We start from the raw sequence: 18,660 nt of genomic DNA, 5'->3' as shown, positions 1-18,660 counted from the left end.
TTCTGAAAATAAGAACTGAGCCACGAAGGTCTGTGTATTATCAGCTTTTTTGGAAGACAGCTCCTTCTGCTAAGTTTATTATTTACCTTGGTACTTGATTTAAGCACATATGTTACACTGTTTTGCACACAGGAAGCAGGCATACATGTGTGTGCCTAGTAAAGCACTGGTATTGTCACGTAACAGTTCAGAGGATAGCTGTGACAACACAGACCAAAATATTTCCAGTTAACCGTAAGCAGAGCATGGAAAAACACAATCCAAAAAATCCCGAGATCTTTTAGGCTGGCCCAAAATAGCTCAATCTGCAAAGCGAATCAGCAATCCTGATAGCTGACCAAGGATTTGCACACAAAATGTCTTTCCCTTCTATATACTCTGACCATGAAAAAAAAGAGCCATTACATCCCATCATTTTAGCAGGAGCTATGGTGACGTAAGGGACCTCATTAAATCCTAAGAGCCCTTTACTCAGTCCAGGAGAGCTCCTGCTGTGTGTGACACGTCAGGAACTCGCCCTAGGCGGGAACTAAATTGATTCCAGTATGTAAGATTATACGCTTAACGCTAAAGCCACATTCATCAACACTGACTGACTGGGGCTATTCGGCAGTTTATGAACGCGGTCGGCATTGCAAACCAAGATGGATTGCGTTAAACCTACAAACCCCAAACCGTGTCCCGTGCTTTATTTCAGCTACAAAGCCTCATACTAAACTATCAGTTAGACAAGGCATTAGGAGAAAAATCTTGTATTAAGTAGAGGTTAAACACGGCCAACTGTCTTTTGAAACAGGAACACTCTTAGAAAAAGAGCTTTCTCTGGGTCTGCACAGGTGCTGGTGAGCAAGCAACAGGGCCAGACAAGGAGGTGTCACACAGCTGACTCTGCAGCCTACACATGTTATTCCAGAACTCTTCTAGTGCAAGCCTTGTACCAAGGAAGAGCAGAATCTCAGGCAAACCCATGCAGAAAGAGAAGCAGAAGGGGAAAGAACTTTCAAGGGAGTTTTCAGCCCAACTCATGCATACCGTACCTCCCTGGGTAACACATGCTCTCAAATACTCACTCCACAGAACAAAACCAACTGGGAAATCTGTTCTGTTCCAAAAGACCACTTACTGTCTGTCGGCGATTGCACGTGACCTACCTCCCAAATTGAGATTATACGGTGTGCTCCAGTCACTCCAGAAACCTGGACCGTGGCCATTCCTGCACCGCACTTGAACTAGGTATGAAGAATCAAGTGGTGTATTGTCTATGGCCAGTGAGGTTTCTACAGCAGCTTGAACCATCTGTTGGATTATCGGAAACCATTATTGTTGTACAATGGAACAGGAAAAAGAAAGAGATACAGGGAACCGAAACAAATAGTCTAAAGAGTAGTTTTCAGGTAGTAAGTTGGGAAAAAAGAAAGCTTTATTCTCTAAATTTGCTGTAAATTTGAATATGGTGGAGGTTGCATGCCTCTGTGGAAAACATGTTACTTCATTATGCGCTGGTAATTAACAGATGCTTTTTATTCCAGAGCCAGCTGCGCAGTAGCAAGAGAAAAAGCAATTCATTAATAAAAGCTATAAATATTAAACATATGCATGTATCATGGAATTTGGGTTTTGCTTTAGAGAGGAAACTTTGCCTTTAGACTTCACAGAATCTAGCATTTCATCCAAAAAGAAAGATGGGAGTTTGTTTGTAAGACCCAACAGGAGATGGGTCTTCTTTCGTCATTGTATAGTGGCTCTCCTAGCGTAACAGATGTGAAGTCCGGCTTGCCAGCTTCACCACACTCTGTTGACGTTTACCAGCGTCCACTGGACACAGCAGCTCAGGAGAAACCAGTGTGCCATGCCCAGCTCTGCCAGACCAGCCACGTTGCTCAGCCCAGCAGAGCCACTGCCAAAGGACAAGGAGGGTGCTAAGAAAGCCCAGGCTCTGGAAGAGACCCACCGACCCGCACCGCTTCATCATAAAACAGCGAGCAGCTGACTCACCTGCCAACCGCTTTGACCTGAATTTGCAGCAATCTTCACTTCATACTGAAGTGGGTACGGCATCACCTCAGGGCTGGACCAGCAGATTCTCACTTGACCTTTCTCTGTCATTTCCAGATGCAGGTTCAAAGGAGGTTCAGGCTTCACTGCGGACAAATTAACCGACAAGTTTACCACTAACCTTATTCCTGTGATTGCTGGCAGTAATGGGTTTCTACTGATTCAGGGGTCTCTTTCATGCCTTTTCTTTAAACTCAGCTTTCAAGAGCTGCTCTACAGCTAGTGTGTGGCAGACTAATGTTGTGTAGTATCACTGGAAAAGCACAACTTAGTTATATACTTAGTTATCAGGACATGCTGCTTGACCTAGCGTTCACCTTAGAGCTACATGAATTTCTTGCCTTGTGCCACAATTTTCCCCAAGAAAACCAAGAACTAAACTGTTTTGCTGAAAAGAGTACTGAGAGGGATGGCAGTGCTGACCAAAGCAATTTGCTCAGCTCCTTAACAAACAGCAGATTATGTCCTCATATTGTACAACAAGAATTTCTAAATATTCCCATCCCTTACGCAGTGATTACGGCTAAGAAAGAAGGTCTCCAGGAGAGCTAAATTAGGGTAAAGTAAAAATGGAGGGTTTCAGAAATTTCCCACAAGGATGAAGATAACTCTCTGGAAAGGAAAATGTATGGGCAATTTAGAGTGATTATTAGGATTACATTCACTTTTCCTTGGACAAAGGCAAGGAACCCAGATCCTACTTTTACCTGTTACTGAGACCTTTTCAAACCACCGTGTAAGTACAGTGTCTTTTGGTCGACCTTGTCCTCATTCACAGCTCTGAGTTTCCCCCATGCAAGAGTAATATCCTGTGAAAACCACCGCAGAGCAAACAGCACATGCAAAAGCTGAAGGGAAAGCATTTCCAACGGTCTCAGGCAGTGGGCACACGTTCACTTCGAGTTCCAGCTGCACTGGGTGTCCAGCTCCTGAGATATTACCATTACTTCAGGGCTTTATGCTGTCTACACAATGTTTTTGCGAACCTGGAAAATAGGAGTGCTGGGAAAGGCTCATCGAAGTAGTTCTAATGGGAGAATGAAAATGGTGGTAACCTCCACGTAGGGGAAGGCGGGCTGGCAGCAGTAACTGCACTGATAGTTTGGAAGAAGCAGCGTGTCCATGGCCCTCAGCTAGTGCCACAGAGAACCAGAATTGCCTCCTATCGTTTGAACCACATCATCAGACAACACATCAGTCTTACCTGGAACCTCCTACAGCGCCTGTGGGGTCCACTCAAGCAAGAGTCTGCCTCTATGACTATCAAATTAAATACAAAATGGCCACTCATGGATCTCTCAGCTCTTCAAGGTGTCTCAGTTCACTGGTATTACTGGTATCTCACTCACTTTACCAAAACCCTGTTATTATTTTCAGTACAAATTCACTACATTAAGTCAGATCTTATTTTATTATGACTTAGATACCATCTCAAAGCAATTAGCTTAATGAAGATCAGCAGGAAGTGAGTTGGGAGGAGGCCTAGCTTTTAAAACAAAAGTCAGTAACTTTTACACCACACTTTTGTGAATCTTACAATACAGATAATTATGTCTGTTCCACTGGTGCTACCTGTTCTGCTAACATCATCTGTAAGCATGTACAACTCTACGCTGCACAAGTATTCATAGTTTCACTTTCAAAATAATTTTAATTGAGCTAAATCTTGGCAGAGCATATACTAATATTATGCCTTTTTAAAATATACTTCACTAAGCAGAACAAACTAATTATGTCATTTTAAATACTGGCAGATACAACTCTGAATTTTTAATTTTTCCTGTAGCAGAATTTAAAAGCAGCCTGATGAAAAATGCAACCTCTGATCTTCAAAACTAGCCCACAAAGAGACTTTTTTAGTCTGACTGCAAAGCACATCAGCTAGGAAGAAGTTTACAAAACTTCTGGGTTTCGCCCCACAGCTGACAGAGGCCCTGCTTGTTTGAAATTTGCCAAGATGTGCAATAACTGTGCATATTGGATAGCAACATGTATCAAATTCATAATGTCAGTATAGCTTTAACTTGATTAAATACAGAGGAATGTTTTCCAACTTGGAAAACGCTGGTATTGTATGTGTAAGGAAGAACGCATCAGGACAACAAAGGTGCTTGAGAAAAGAGGTGGTTTTAGTTGCCAAGTAATGTTAGGAACAGCTTTTCTGCCTCTCATTTTTTAATTCGAGTCCTCAGCAACATAGACAGATAAGCTCCAGCGCCGCCCCAGACTCCAGCACGGAGAGATCCTGATTAGAAATGAAAGCTCCAGCATGTTGACAGCCTGGCCTTTGCTCAGAATGGTTTTGTACTGGAGCCCAGACAGGCATTAGGCAGCTAAGAAACGCGTACAGCACCACCCTGAGCCAGCGAGACAGCACCAGGAAACCTTTTCCTGTTCTGTCTGTGCCCTCCTTCTCCAGAAGAGACATCCTGCTGCTGTTCTCCGTTAGAAAAGGTTTAAAATAGAGGTCGTACTTACCTATATCGATGGGCTTGGCTGACATCAAAGGTGACCACAGCGGTGTCACACCGACCGTAACCTTCAGCCACATGATGTAAGTGTCGTTGAGCCTCGGAGAAGGCACGCAGCACTCACACTTGTCGTACTCACTACAGTCACACTGAGCAACCATGACAGTCCCCTGCAGAGAGCTCGTAGATACATCTCCCAGCGACAGCTCTGATCTGCAAGGGAAAAAAAAAAAAAACATAAACCAAAGTAAAAAAGTATTTATTTCTACACTCTATCTCAATAGAGTAGGTTTGTCCTTCTGGATAAGGTTTATTTCCAAAAAAAAAAAAAAAAGTAATTTTAAAAGTTTCAAGCTTTTTTTTTTTTGCCTTTTTCTTCTATTAACTTTTTATTCCTTGAGAGTGTAACACACACAGTTTTTGATTGCATAACCCACTCCAAAAATTGCATGGTCTAAACCAAACTTTTAAAGTTTTAAAGAACTAGTAGCTGCATGGGCATAAGTTTCATAAACAGTTTAATCAGGTTTTCTAATAATATGATTTCAATACATTGAAAATGAGAGAATGACAAAGTAAGCAGTGTATACTGATACAAGCAGTCATGCGCTATGTCTCTTGATGATAGCTGATGTTTTACAGGGTACAAAAATATCACAGGCCATCACATTCAGTTCATATCTCTGAAACACTGACAATTTTCCTTGGGTCAACTTCCAGAGGCACAATGAAGATGACCCACACTATTCTCCCTGCACATGTTAGCACACAGATGCTTTCTAAGCATGTTTTTTAAGCATTTTTAGAGCAATCTTCATATATGCGAGCGCTCTTTTACACATGTTTTCAATCTCTGTGGACTCCAGTCAAACTATCCTCGATTTATGAAATAAATACTGCACAGGTGGGCACAAAGCTGCTCCAATTCTGAGAGCAACCAGCAGTTACCCAAGTATTCTTCCTTCTCATTTCTATTCCACAGATCTTCTCTGGGCTCTTTCAGGCACAGACAGGGGTTTACGGTATACTGCAGGTATCCAGTGACACCGGCCTGCTTCACAGCGTGAATTTAATACTGCGAATACTTTGGCCAAACTTCTCACAGCAGCAAAGCCAAGACAAATCCTGACAGTTAAACCATCCTGGATTCCTTCCTGCCTTTGACATTTCATCCTTACAAAAAAAAAAAAAAAACCACCAAACCTTATATTTTGAATTGTTCTGAAATAATTTTGAAATTATTTCTGGATAGCAAGGGTTTTGTGCTACTAATTCAGAGAAAGAAATTTAAGTTAATGAATAAGAACATTTCGGTAAAAGTTTTAAATAGATTTATAGTTGGTTGTAACGTGAATTCAGGGAGGGCAGAGAACTCTACATTTGGAGGAGAAGAAAGGACAGGATTTTCTGGTTTTTTCATTTGTTTTTAGTCAATTTGGTACCTAGTACATTTAATTGACTGTGGAGCACAGGGGAAATGGGCGTGATTTGCTGATCCTGTTACCACAATCTGCCCTACATACAAAAGTGAAGATCCAAAACTGAGGAGAGGCTGGAAGCAGACAAAGCGCCGATGAATGACAGGGAAGAGCACGCGCAAATCACGCTGACTGGCACTGCAAGGGAACCCACAATGCACACAAACGGATCTCCTTCCACAGGGGCCCCGCTCCCCTCATCATTCGCTGACCAACACGCACTCATTACGCATCCACCTTGTTTTTAGGATGCTCTTTGAAGCTGGTAACACAAGGATTTTCAGTAACACTATGCCCTCATAGCACCTGTACTCTGCAGTAATGACCCCATAAGCCATGCAGGCTGACAGGAACATGTAGTTTACGTTTATCAGTGTTACAGTCAGTCAGAACTGACATTCCTAAAATAATTTTTACCAGGACTCAGACTTTAGAACACGAGAATTATGGAACATTATGCTGATGGTATCTGGCAGACGCACAGCTTTTAAATTACTTGGAATATTTTTGTTTTTATATTTGTGGTTCTACTTCTCTCTCCCAAATTTCCTTTCAAAGACTTTGCAGAATTTTCTTTTAAGTTTCTCCGCCTTCTACTGTTGCTCACAGATTTTATTAGTCTCCAAAAACCCACAATCAATCCATAAGAATGTAGTCTTTTCATCAAACTGCGTCTTTCATCTGATCTATCTGGAAAACAGCTACCACCACACCATCCTCCCGTCTTTCTCCTAATAATTCCTAATAATTATTTCAATTTTTAACCATCTTGCCAGTGCAAGACACACAGGCTCTCTCACAAAACTGAGTTTGGGATAAGAGAATAGATCAATGGAGGATACGATCATCCACTTATTCCAAATTGCTAAGCCTGGGCTAAACGTATGAAACCGGATTACAAGCAAAGGGACAGAAAGCCCAGGTATTCTGGAGAACTGCAACAGCCTGGGATTGCACGAGCAGCCTGTCATCTTCAGTTTGGCTGCAGATGGATCCAGTCACAGAACAACTATTGCTCCTAAACCGTAGACAGTGACTTTAGAGGAGCTGATGCTTATGAAGCACTCAAAAGTTCAGAAGTCAATGCCTTCATTCAGTAAAATGAGAGGAGAAATTTTGGGTAAACTTAAAGCAATGGGCTACTAAAAACTGGAGTTTTCCATCAGACTTGCAGCACACTGAGAGAAGCTATAAATCCTGGTTCGAAAAGCACTTTGCATCATGCAGCAGCGATCAGATCTAAGCCAGATGTAACTTGTGGTGGGGGGAAGGAAAGAGAGAGGGTTTATAAAATATATGAGCATATACTATGTCCTCATTCAGTTTTATAGCACTGGCTGCTGGAATTGGAGAGATTTGTCTTGGCACAGAGAGGTAAGCAAAACCCCGATCTGTAGTAAACATGAACATTCTGTGAATGGATTTACCAGAGCCCACCTCCGAGATTCAACAGAAACCTAGTGAACTGGACTTAAGTTTTAATGGCTGGCAGAGAAGGGAAAAAGAATGTGCAAAGACAATGTGACTGTAAGCAGGAACATGGGACTAAAGCATACAACATTGCAGAAGGGGGGGGGGGGGGGGCGCAGAAAATCCTGCATGCCCTGAACCACAGAAGTAACTAACACTGCAACAAGGGCAGGAGTCCAAGGCTTGCTTTTCTCTTCCACTCCAAACACCGCACTTCCCACTTGTGCACAGACAGTCCTTTCTGTCAACATCTTAAGTTAACACCTGCTGAACGTTCTGTATTTAGGTGCACAATTCAGCCATACTTCGGAAGGTGGTGTTACTTATGTTAAATTAGTCTGTGGCCCTATGGTGAACTTTTAGACTTTAAGTTAGAAGCTGCAGAGTGCCTTTACTGAATTTCAATCAATTTCTTGCAATTGGAACACCTAACTGAAAGCAGAAGGACAAAATAGTTTTAGGAGAAATACATGAACTTCTACAATTCCTCTAATTTCAGGAAAGGTACATCATCACATTTAGGTAGCCATGTTGAAGCATATCAGAAATAAGGTCACCGTCGTAACTCTGCTTTCAGTATTTCTGTATCTTGTGTTTGTTCAAGCGCTACTTTATTAGGAATTGACAGACAAAGCTGCCTGGGGTTCTAAGGATTTTCAATAATTACATCTGAACGTATTTGATATATAGTAGCCCTAGGACAATACTTATTGGAACAAGCTGCCCCATTAAACTGCAGAACACTTGATGGATGCCTGGCTCGTGACAGGGTAAGTCTCTCATGAAAGATTAACATTCTCGAGCTGAAGAAGGCTCAATGTGTAACTCATGCCACCAGTCTTGAGGCAAATTGCACGATTTAGCCCTAAAAACATGAGAGCCTAGGCCCAGGACTAAAGGAGAGCTACACAGGTACTTCAAATAGGTCAGAAATATGAGCACACCCTATACATCACCATCTGCTGAAAGGGCAAATTCTCATCAGTGCTCAAAATTAAACTGGGAGCATTCATCCGTGTCGCTACGAAAAGATCCCTAAGGCTAAGTGATTTCAGTTAATGTAATTAACCGTCAGAGTTTACAGCATTCCTAAAATACACACAACTAGAAAGATCCTTCACTTTTGGTAGACAATTAACCTAATTTGTCTCATTAAGTTTCAGAATAATCTTTTCCTCCTGAAGACAGGCTGCTAGGGAAGGTAAAAGCCTGATCATCACCCTTGCTTGAGCCTCTTGCAGAATACTGTCATAGCACTGGTTTGGACAGAACAACACATCTTCTGTTCAAAGTAACCTGATATCATTCACAATCAGGCAAACTGTGGATGTGTAAAATAAAAGGTTACTTCGTTAACACTGAAAAAATCAAAAGCTCTTGAGGACCCAAGTTTTTTTTGTCATAGATTCTTCTAGGTCATTATTTTTGTACACTGCCTGTCCTGCATCTGAGAATTTGGGCTTGATCTCCAGACTCTCAGGGAGTAACACATGCCAGGAATGCATATTTTTAAAACTGGGAATATTTTCAAGGTATTTTGGCTCATGTGAATAAAATGTTAAGGTGGCAAGCCAACAGGGAAAGCTGTCACCTCACCAAAATCTGAAATGCTTTGCTAGCTGTTCCCTCAGAACACAGTGATCCTAAAAGAAAAATATTAATATGAAATCTAGAGAGTGAAACAAGTTCTCCAGTGTCAGGGACTGCACTGAATCTCGTCTTTGCAGTGAAAGTCATCAAATACAGAAATGCCACAAGGACTCTAGTGAGTCTATACAGCCTGCTCTCATAAATTGCGTGACACTTGCTGAATTTCCTTCATGATACAAAGAACCTCTTCATCCCAGCTGGGACTCAAATCTGTTGTTCCACAGACGTTAGGCATACCAAAAAATTCAATATAGAGGTTACTATACCAGGATTACTGGCAAAGATATTTCTATTGAAGTTGAGACTGGATGGAACAGAGGCAAAGTCAGATCTACTTCTCCCACAAACACACACAAAATCATATTTCAGAAATCGAAGCAGTGAGGCACGCTGGAAATGGGAACCCACTCAAAATCTGATTTCAGCTTTAAAATATCAAGTCAACTAAACAACCATATTTATTACCAGCTAATACAGTTGCTTTCCACCTGACTACAGGGATAATTTGTGGCAAGCGGTATCTGGCTTTTTAAGTAAAAGTCATTACCTGTAAATCCAGCTAATTCAACTATTTATGTTCAGTCTGTTTCCTAAGGAAACTAAGTCTGTGTGTTCATGCCATTCCTTCCAATCTATCAGTAAATCAAAAAAAATAACACTCTGGTTTTGTAAGTGGAGTCAAATAGATCTGTTTATGACCAAATCAGGCAGGTCATGCATACAAGACCTGCCCACGCCACAGTCAGGACAATTACCATCTACTGCCATTCCAAAGAATATTTACCGCAGCGACAACTGCACAGGTGGGTGTCTCCCAGAGGCATCGATGTGACTAGAGCAGCATTTGGCATTGTATTAAATGTTAACCCAATTACTTCAAGAGAGAGAACGTTACAGTAAAAAGCATTAAAAAGGCAGAACCAAGATCACAGCTTTAAAATTAAAGATATTTTAGCAAGTCAACACTGATTTAACTAAAGCATTTTAAGAAACCCTGAAAGGACTAGAGGAGGACTCTCAATTCCAACCATTTCTCATTTAGAGACAGAAACAAACTTCCCATATTGTCCAAGATTACTTTCAGATAGAACAAAGGCACGTAACATATCATCTGCTTGCAAAGCTAATGCTGCCACTGTGCTGCAAGCTTGAGAGGCCAATGTGGATGTTTTAGAAAATGCTTCCAGATTTCTAATGCTAATAGTGATACATTTAACAGTCTCTACTTACACAGCATATAAAAGATTAACCTTCAAGTCGGCTCTTGAGTGCAACTTCAAAAACTGCAGGCTACAAACTAACAGGTCCAGCTTGCCTTTAATCCAGCATTCAATGTTCCAGTTTGAATCTGAACAAAAGAAAGGGATGAAACACTTCTGAACAATATTAAAACCAAAAGAAAATAACTGAAGAGCCAGAATAAAATCCACCTACAAAGAGAGGACAAGTAACACATATTCATGAAGGTGAGGCTGGACCACAAGTGTGCAAATGGTTATGAGTAATACTTGCTGAATTGAGCACCAGTAAATGCCCTTAAACACTTAAAAGGCTAACAGCTGCTGCATTAATTAGAGAAGGAATATATTTTACCTGGCTTTACGGATAAGGCCACAAGGGAAAGAAAGAAATTAAGCTGCTGCTGCTGGTTGAAGGTTTTGCTACCGTTATGTGGCTGTACTGTCTGCACTTTGTGCACTATATGGCATACAGAAGAGCAACAAATTTAGTGTGGCAGTCTTTAACAGAGATCTACTTGTTCCATGGGACAGCTCTAGTAAAATGAAATTCTATTCTACTGAGGTCAATGAGATTCCTGCCACTGATAGCAGTATGCCAGTGGGCCAGTACGCTGCTCAGAGATTGGGGTTTACAGGAGGAGAAAAACAGCCTAGGAAAAAATCATTCAATCTAATCCACGTACAGATATTTACTAAGGCATCACAGATGGCACTTGCTCTCCATCTCCTCCGCCTCCTGAAGGAGTTTAAAGCCCATATCCACAAAAATATTTTAAATATTTCCCATAGGGTCTAAACGCCTTTGAAGATCTGGGCTTACATCCTCACATGCAGTGCTACATATTTTATTTAGGATTCCCCTAGAAAGTCAGCCAGCTTTTTTTTTTTCTCCCTTTGAAACGGTGCTATACAATTTCCTTCATCTTCCACTACAGACTTCCGTGAGGAAGGATTTTACCATCCCATGTTGTCTGCTCTGGATAAAAATTAATTCTCATTAATACAACCCACCCTCCTGCTCCCAAACAATAAAAAACCCCAACCACCTTTTGAAGAAGTAGTAACTTCTTATGGCCTTGAATGGAAAACCTACCTATTTCCTGAGAAGCAGAGACACCTACTTCTGAAGGAATAAGGTTCCTCGCTTGCATGCTTGCTCTGTACAAAGAACAATCCATGTTGTTATCACTCCAAAGGCAGCACAGAAAACTTTCTTCATTCGCTGGCAAGGGAGGCTTGGTTTCACATGCCCCATGCTGTCTCCTCAAACCAGACCAGCTCTCTACAACGCCAGAAGAGAAAGGACTCAAAAATGTCTCATTCAGCAGCACACAGGGTAACGTGAAGTTCCTGGGAGGAATTTGATGGACCATACAATGGGCAACTGCCATTTGAAGAAAGTCTGCAAATATAAAGGCAAAGATATGAGAAATAAAATGTTATTACTTGACAATGAAAAGGGGGTGGCTGATGTTACACAGAAACACATTCGTTACATTAAAAAACAGACTACTTCCGGGGGCTATTCTCCTCTGAGTTGCAGACAAAATTACTGAAGATATCTCCTCTGAACTGGTGTCACAACTGACAGATGCCAGCCTTCTCCAGCAAAGTCCCTAGTCCCAACTTCTTGTTTTCTCAACCTCTTGAAATAGGTCAAGATCACGACCGCAGGGGAAGCATCTCCTCAGGGTAAATTGGCTTATATTAATTCAAAATACAGTGAATCCTAAACCTAAGTCCACACACTACAGGGTTATGAGTCTCATCTCCCCCTGCAGTGCTGGGACACTTGCAATCCAGCTCTTATAACACAGCTCCACTACTGTAGAAAAAACAATCCCATTGCAAACACCACGTACAGTCACACTGTAACTGTTAAATACCAAGGAACAGTATTACAAGAATACATGACTGGATGTAACCGTGCAACCCCAGGGCATTATCTGGGAAATGAGGTGTAGGAAGAGAATAATCTTTTCCATCAGACTTAGATTCTTCAAAATGAAATCGCTCCGACTGCATTTGTAGCTCTTGTTAGTAAGTCATAGCTTGAATTACGCTAACAGTGATTTTGAGAATGATGAGCATGTCGGTTTTGGAAAGAGCTTACTGTAAAACACTGCGTGAATTCCAAAGATTTAAGCTCCAGTTACAGAAAGGCATGTGGGTCATTTGTGCACTTTGCATTTAGCTTTTTGCTCAGTAAGGGCATAAATATTTTAAGCAGTTCATTAGATAGAAATTAATTGATGCTCTATGCCTCGCAGTAGCCAAAACAAGAAAAACAGAATTTCTCTAGCGCTGTTTGGTTAATAGCACATAAGTGTAAGTTAAAGAATATAAAAACACAAAATAAAAGCTTTTTAAAAAGCAGATGTATGCTACCTTAAAAGCAGACACGGTGTTACTATGCACTGTGTTAAAGGGTTTTGTTTTCTCTTTACACAAATTTTCTATTGCCAGACTCCTGAAGGGCTCTGTTCTTTCCTCCCCTCTTATTTAGCAGAGCTTGTGCCTCTGTAAGTATCAGCTTCATTAGGCCTCCTGGCTGCACGCAGAGTATTCAGCTGACCAAACAGACTGTTAGTCCATGATACACGATTGAAAAAGGACAAGGGAGTAAGCGATGTGACAGCCTATGGAGCAGGACAGACAACTAACATACTGCCCAATTCAGAGAGTCAGCTGGGGAGTGGGAAGAGACTCCTCCCAGTCATCTCTTCTTCTAAAAAACGACCGCTCCCTCACATATCGCACCAGACAATCTCACGGGATTAATTAAATCCTATAAAGTTAAAATGTGTGCAACAACTTACCACTTCCACAGAAGGGGTAAAACAATAAAAGAACTACAACGCATTACAATACAGAACATTGAGCACAGGATTGCTATAGCTCTTAAATGCTCAATAAACTGCAGCATGCCTTAAGAATGTTTTCCTGCTACAGGCGTAACAGTTTGTCCATGACACAGACACGCAGGAGGCCATCACTTACAGTTCTGTCCCTCAAACAGCGGCTTATTTCATGTCTGGGTCAACAGTGCCACAAAGATGCCAGCCGTGGCTACCTGCTTATTTGGAATCGGACGGAGACGGCCACTCAACAGATACACTGACTTTCAGTCATCACAGGCCATCAGGTAGCGACAAGCTGCTTGGAAGCCTCATGAAAACTCCCTGAGGCATCCAGGTTTTCTAATTAAAAGGTACCCAGTATGTTTAGATTATGTAAGGTATTCAAAATATGCAATATTTGGTACTGAGTGGATAAAGGTATGTACATAGAAAGATAAAGAAAGATGTAGATGTATATAGAAAAGATATAAATATATAAAAAGATTTATTTATATACAGAGAAGATATAGAAATCTAATGATCTATCCATCTTTTGTGAAGATACAAGACAACACAAAATTTGAAACCCACTTCATTGGGTTACAGCATCTGCTTTCTCCCTAAGCATCATCACCAAAAGTCTTTAAATAGTTCTTATTTTAATCCAAAAAATGAAAGCCAAATACCAGCTGTCCCTGAACAGCACACCACTATTGTTACAGACACTGCCCAATTAGAAAACCAGTTTATGACATCCAGCATTTGCAGTTAATTGAGCGCCCTTTCACAGCACCGTGCAGGTGAAAGGAGGAACGTCAGCCACGTAAAAACTCGAAGTGACACCCTGGCTACACTGAACTAAACTGAAACTCTGCAGTTCTGATGGAACTGGGATTTCCTCATCCACTTTTGGACCTAGCAGGGTAACAAAATAAATTGCTCATGAACCTTACCAAATTTTGACTGGGGCATTTATTTGAATGTGTCTTGACTCACCGCACACTTTCTACTGATGTTTCGTGATCTTAAAAGTCTTTAGTAACTTACCCAATAGCAGAAACATGGTCAGAATCATTTGCCCATACATCTTGTTTTGTGGAGCTGATCTGAAACACATATAGAAAATTAACTGAGAGCTGATATTTAACAGTCTGTTACTTCATTAGGGCTTCCTTTCAGTCCACTTCAGTTAATTTGATACTCACATCTTTGTAAGCAGAAAGCAAGAAGAAAACCAGAATGCCATTTGAGAAAAAAACATTTAAGCCTTGACCACGGATGGCTTCAAGCAGCGGTGATTCAACAGGCTGTCTACCTGAAGCAGCAGGTCAGTGAAGCTGCAATATTTCAGTATTTCTTGTCTCCCTGCAAGCTCTCCTGTTAGGTAAGCCCTTGCGCATTTAGCTGGGGCTGGAGCCGGAGCCAAGCCATTTCTTTAGCACAGACCATCTTCACTTCGGTCTGCAAGATGAGTCAGTCCCATCCACTTTTCTCCCCATTCACCCGGGTTACAGATAATCAGAGTACACTTGAAGCTACATTTTGAGCAATTAAAGAGGAAAGCTCAAAATTTCAAAGGCAGTGCTTCACAACTCCTACTTCAGAGGAAAATGTGCCTCTCAGCACAGCTGTTAGGAGGCCAACCTTGCCTGTACCTCTTCCATTAGTCTATTTTTTAACGGGTGAGTCATGAAGGCCAGAGGAATTACCTAGCTACAACTCTCTATTAAGTCTGTCATTTCACAGTGATACAGGCTGGGATTATTCCCAAAAGCCTAGAAGTTATCTAGTCTTCTTCCAAGTTTCTGACTGAAGAAAAAAAAAAACAACCCTTTTAAAATTATTTACTTGATATGAGCGCACACTATTCATGCTATTAAATATAAGGTTTAATGAAAAACTGCCCCTGTGCAACAAAAAATTCATCGTTCATAGCTCAACCACTTCTCTGTAGGAAACTGGCAGAGATTGCTTCCGTATGTTGTACAAGCAAATCAGGTATATATTTCAATGGCTTATGAAGTTATCCATGTCATGGGTGTTATCACAAATGTTTTAAAGCTCTCACTTTCAAAGCAAGTAAAAGAATGTCCACCATCAAGAGCTCTAAATAATTCATAAAGTTATGGTCCATCACTTGCTTTTCCATCACAGGCACTGCGAGAAGCAAAAACTGTCACCCAGATTTCTTAGCCCTATTGCTCCTAGATATCTGAAAGAAAAAAAAACACCATTTTGGTAACCACACAGATTTCATTGCACTATTTCAAAGTAGACCATGAAACATCATCTCTCATTTGTTCCTGGAAGTAAGACGACAAATAGTTAATTGCCTTAACAGCAGCTGCTGTGTTAGTTTCATCCATGCAATACCCACGGTAGGCTGAAAGGAAAGCAACCACAGATCAACAAAACCACACACGCCTCCAAGAGGGAAAGTTATAATCTCACTTAATTGCAAGAAAGAAGACAAGTTTTACAAGAACACTTTTATAGAGAACAGGAAGTTAAATAAAGAAGAATTATTAAAACTTGTAACTACAGTTGTATCCTGGAGTGAACAAGTTCACACACCAAGGACACATGGTTTTAAGCGTGGCTGGGGAGGTATCCACACAAATGGAAGGAATCAGGGCTCATTTTAACACATCTGTCTTAAGATACTGCATTCTGAAATCACCACCTTTGCTGCTGCTGCATACAAGAAAGTTTCCCGTTTCAGATGTAAACAGTATGATTATCTCCATGCTAACCACTGTACAAAAAACTTCAGTCAGGAGAGTCGCTCTCGTAACAAAAACATCCCATTTAAAAAACAGCACAGCAGATACAACAAGCAAAGACAACAAGGCATGCAAGATTATTTTTCTTTTCAGGCTGGCTGAGAAGTCATGCAATCCACTGGCATATCAGCATGGGAAACATTTTCAGCACAGTCTGAAACAAGCATGGCTGGTTATCCACAAACACCTGCTCACTGGGCACGGAAAACGTACTGAAAATGCTCCTTTTCCTTCTCGAGCTGCCTCAGGGCTTGTTTTTTTTTTCCCAGTTTCTTGTCTTTACAACTTACATTTCTGCATGTCTCCTTTCTGACCTAAAAAAAAAGGGTTCACGTGAAAAGAGGACTGCAGGACGAGGCAGGTCTACCTGTCCAGTCTGAACATCAGCAAACAGAGGGTGGCACTGGTGACCAAGAGCGCCAACTCTCTGCAACCCATCCTGGACAAACCCTGACACCACTCAACTCAACTGCAATATTCTCACCGACTTTCCAGGGACAAAGAGACTAGATGAGCAAATGTCGCGAGGTCAGATGGTTTTCAAGGAGCAATTTCAAAGCCTACAGAAATTTACAGAAACTCAGTGGCCAGGATCTCCTGTTTTTCCTCAAGTAACTTACCCCACACACAAACAGGATCTGGAGTTGGTTTTTTTTTTTTTCCCTTTTTCTTATTCCCACCCTTCCAAAAAAACAACAACAGCTGCTAGTTAATGGGAAACAGGAACATAATACTGCAAGCATACAAACTGTCTCTGACTTTTGCAAACACTCTGCTACAGCTGTTTTTCAATATTTAAAAGATCTCAATAAAGCATAAAAATATTTTAGTAATAATGCCTACTCACAGCACTCTCTGGCCTGCTCTTTAAGGGTGCCGAGGGCTTCCCATTTCTGTTGGGTTTGGCAAGACCAGTGGCTTTTGGTCAGCCCTCCCGGGCATGGAATTTCATCTCATTTGTTTGTCATTTAGTGTATTAGTAAACATTACTAATAAAGAGTTCAGAGTAAACGGAACATACAAAATAGCAATGAAACTGACTTGCGTTGGATATTTTTGCTTTCTAGTACCACCAGAGCTTTAACCAAGGCAACTCAAGTTGCATGTCTCCCCACACACCAAGTACAGTAAACCAGCAGCAAAGCTTACCCTTTTCTCACTCCTGCACAACAGCACAGCTACAAAACCAGGCTCCGAGCCTGCTGATGAACCCTCTCTCCTGAAACTCAACAGCAAACCGCCTCAAACTCTTAAGAGTTTCTCCGGACTGCACAATTTCTCTGGATGGTGCTGAAGCACAGTGGTTGGTTTTGCTCCTGCATCCCCGCTACCTCAGCACCGTGTCCAGTACTGAAGTGTGTGCACGCTCAAAACGCACAATTTGAGAGAGTTAAGTTGCATAAATAGTCCTGATTTTAAGTCAGCAACAGAGAAAAGCATTTTTAATAAACACTTTACCTCGGTGTTTTTCACTGATGAACACACGTTGTTTTTCCTTACGTGCAGCTGTAAGCAGAGCTCCTGTCACTAGCTGCAACTTAAAGCTCCCTCATATTACAGCCACACTTGGTAGTTAAGGGCTCCCAGTATTTTCGTTATAAACTCTATTTATAAATGCTGTGCCAATAATTAACATTAAATTTCCACAGTGCTCTTCTATCAGAACGGCTCATAATGGCTTCTGCAGCATCAGTGACTCACAGCCCACACTCACGGAGATTTCTTTTTTTCTTTTGCTTCAGACACTAAGCCTCAAGAGACAAAAACAAAAAAAAAAAGCTCTGATTTGGGCACAGCATGCCAGCCTCCCAAGCCGCCTGCTCCTTCCGAGAGCTGATCTGCGAGGCTCAGGACCGCTCTTTCTGAAGGACCCGTGTCCCAGTCTCAACGTGTATTTTAGCAAAAAAAAAAAAAAAAAAAAAAAACGAAAACAAACCCACCTGTTTTTTTCACGCGTGGCACCCCCAAGCTGCCCCCTTCCCCCACGGCCACGCGGGAAGGGGGCAGAGGGGTGCTTCACCCTCACGGACGGAGCACGGGTGGCAGGGAGCGTCCCGCCAAGGAGGGAGGGAGGGCGGGAAGCGGGCAGGGGCCCCCAGCCCCACGCCTGTCAGGCGAGGAAAGCCGCAAAGAAACCTCAATTAAAGAAAAAAAAAAAAAAAAAAAAAAAAAAAAAAAGGAGATGGAAAAAAAAAAAGTAAATTCACCGACCTACTTCGCTTCGTTCCCGGAGCCTGAACCGCAGCCGAAGTCACGCCGCGGTGGTCGCGTCCCGCCGCCCCGGCGGAAAGGCGCGGCCGGGGAGCGGCGTGGGCCCGGCGGCTCCGCTCCCCTCAGCGGCCCCGGCAGAGCCCGCGGCCCCGCCTCACCCGCCCCACCCTCACGGCTCGCCTCCCCTCACGGCGGGGAGAAGCCGGTTCCCCGCCTCACGGCCGGCAACCACCCGGGGGCTGGGCTGGCGCGGCCTCCCCTCACACACAAAATGCCGGGGGGGGGGGGGGGGGGCCGACAGAAGGTGGGTTCCATCACAGCGCAGCCCGGCCCCGTTCACAGCTAAGGGACGGGGTGATGTTTCCCCTCGTGTGCTTTATTCTCTTAAAAACAGCACTTCGCTGAATAAAATAAAGTTTAAGCCTTCAAAAAGCTCGCAACCAGCGAGGTGGGACGCGTGT

General features: G+C 42.2%; 1 protein-coding gene across 1 annotated transcript in view; it reads right to left on the bottom strand.

The window, feature by feature from the left end:
- LEPR (leptin receptor) overlaps positions 1-18,229 on the bottom strand; it is a 34,864-nt gene extending 16,635 nt beyond the window's left edge. The window contains exons 1-7 of the mRNA XM_086753160.1: positions 18,200-18,229; positions 14,253-14,311; positions 11,459-11,767; positions 10,355-10,472; positions 4,534-4,739; positions 1,996-2,141; positions 1,152-1,296 (exon numbers count right to left, since the gene is read on the bottom strand). Coding sequence (XP_086609286.1) covers positions 1,152-1,296; positions 1,996-2,141; positions 4,534-4,739; positions 10,355-10,472; positions 11,459-11,767; positions 14,253-14,292 — 964 coding nt within the window. The 5' untranslated portion in view covers positions 14,293-14,311; positions 18,200-18,229. The remainder of the gene's footprint in view (positions 1-1,151; positions 1,297-1,995; positions 2,142-4,533; positions 4,740-10,354; positions 10,473-11,458; positions 11,768-14,252; positions 14,312-18,199) is intronic.
- Between the last annotated feature and the right edge of the window lie 431 nt (positions 18,230-18,660).

Source organism: Chlamydotis macqueenii, chromosome 8, assembly GCF_036417535.1.
Source record: "Chlamydotis macqueenii isolate bChlMac1 chromosome 8, bChlMac1.mat, whole genome shotgun sequence".
Lineage (NCBI taxonomy): Eukaryota > Metazoa > Chordata > Aves > Otidiformes > Otididae > Chlamydotis > Chlamydotis macqueenii.
The sequence above is the reverse complement of the archived record's forward strand: the minus strand, read 5'-3'. Positions and strand labels throughout refer to the sequence as shown.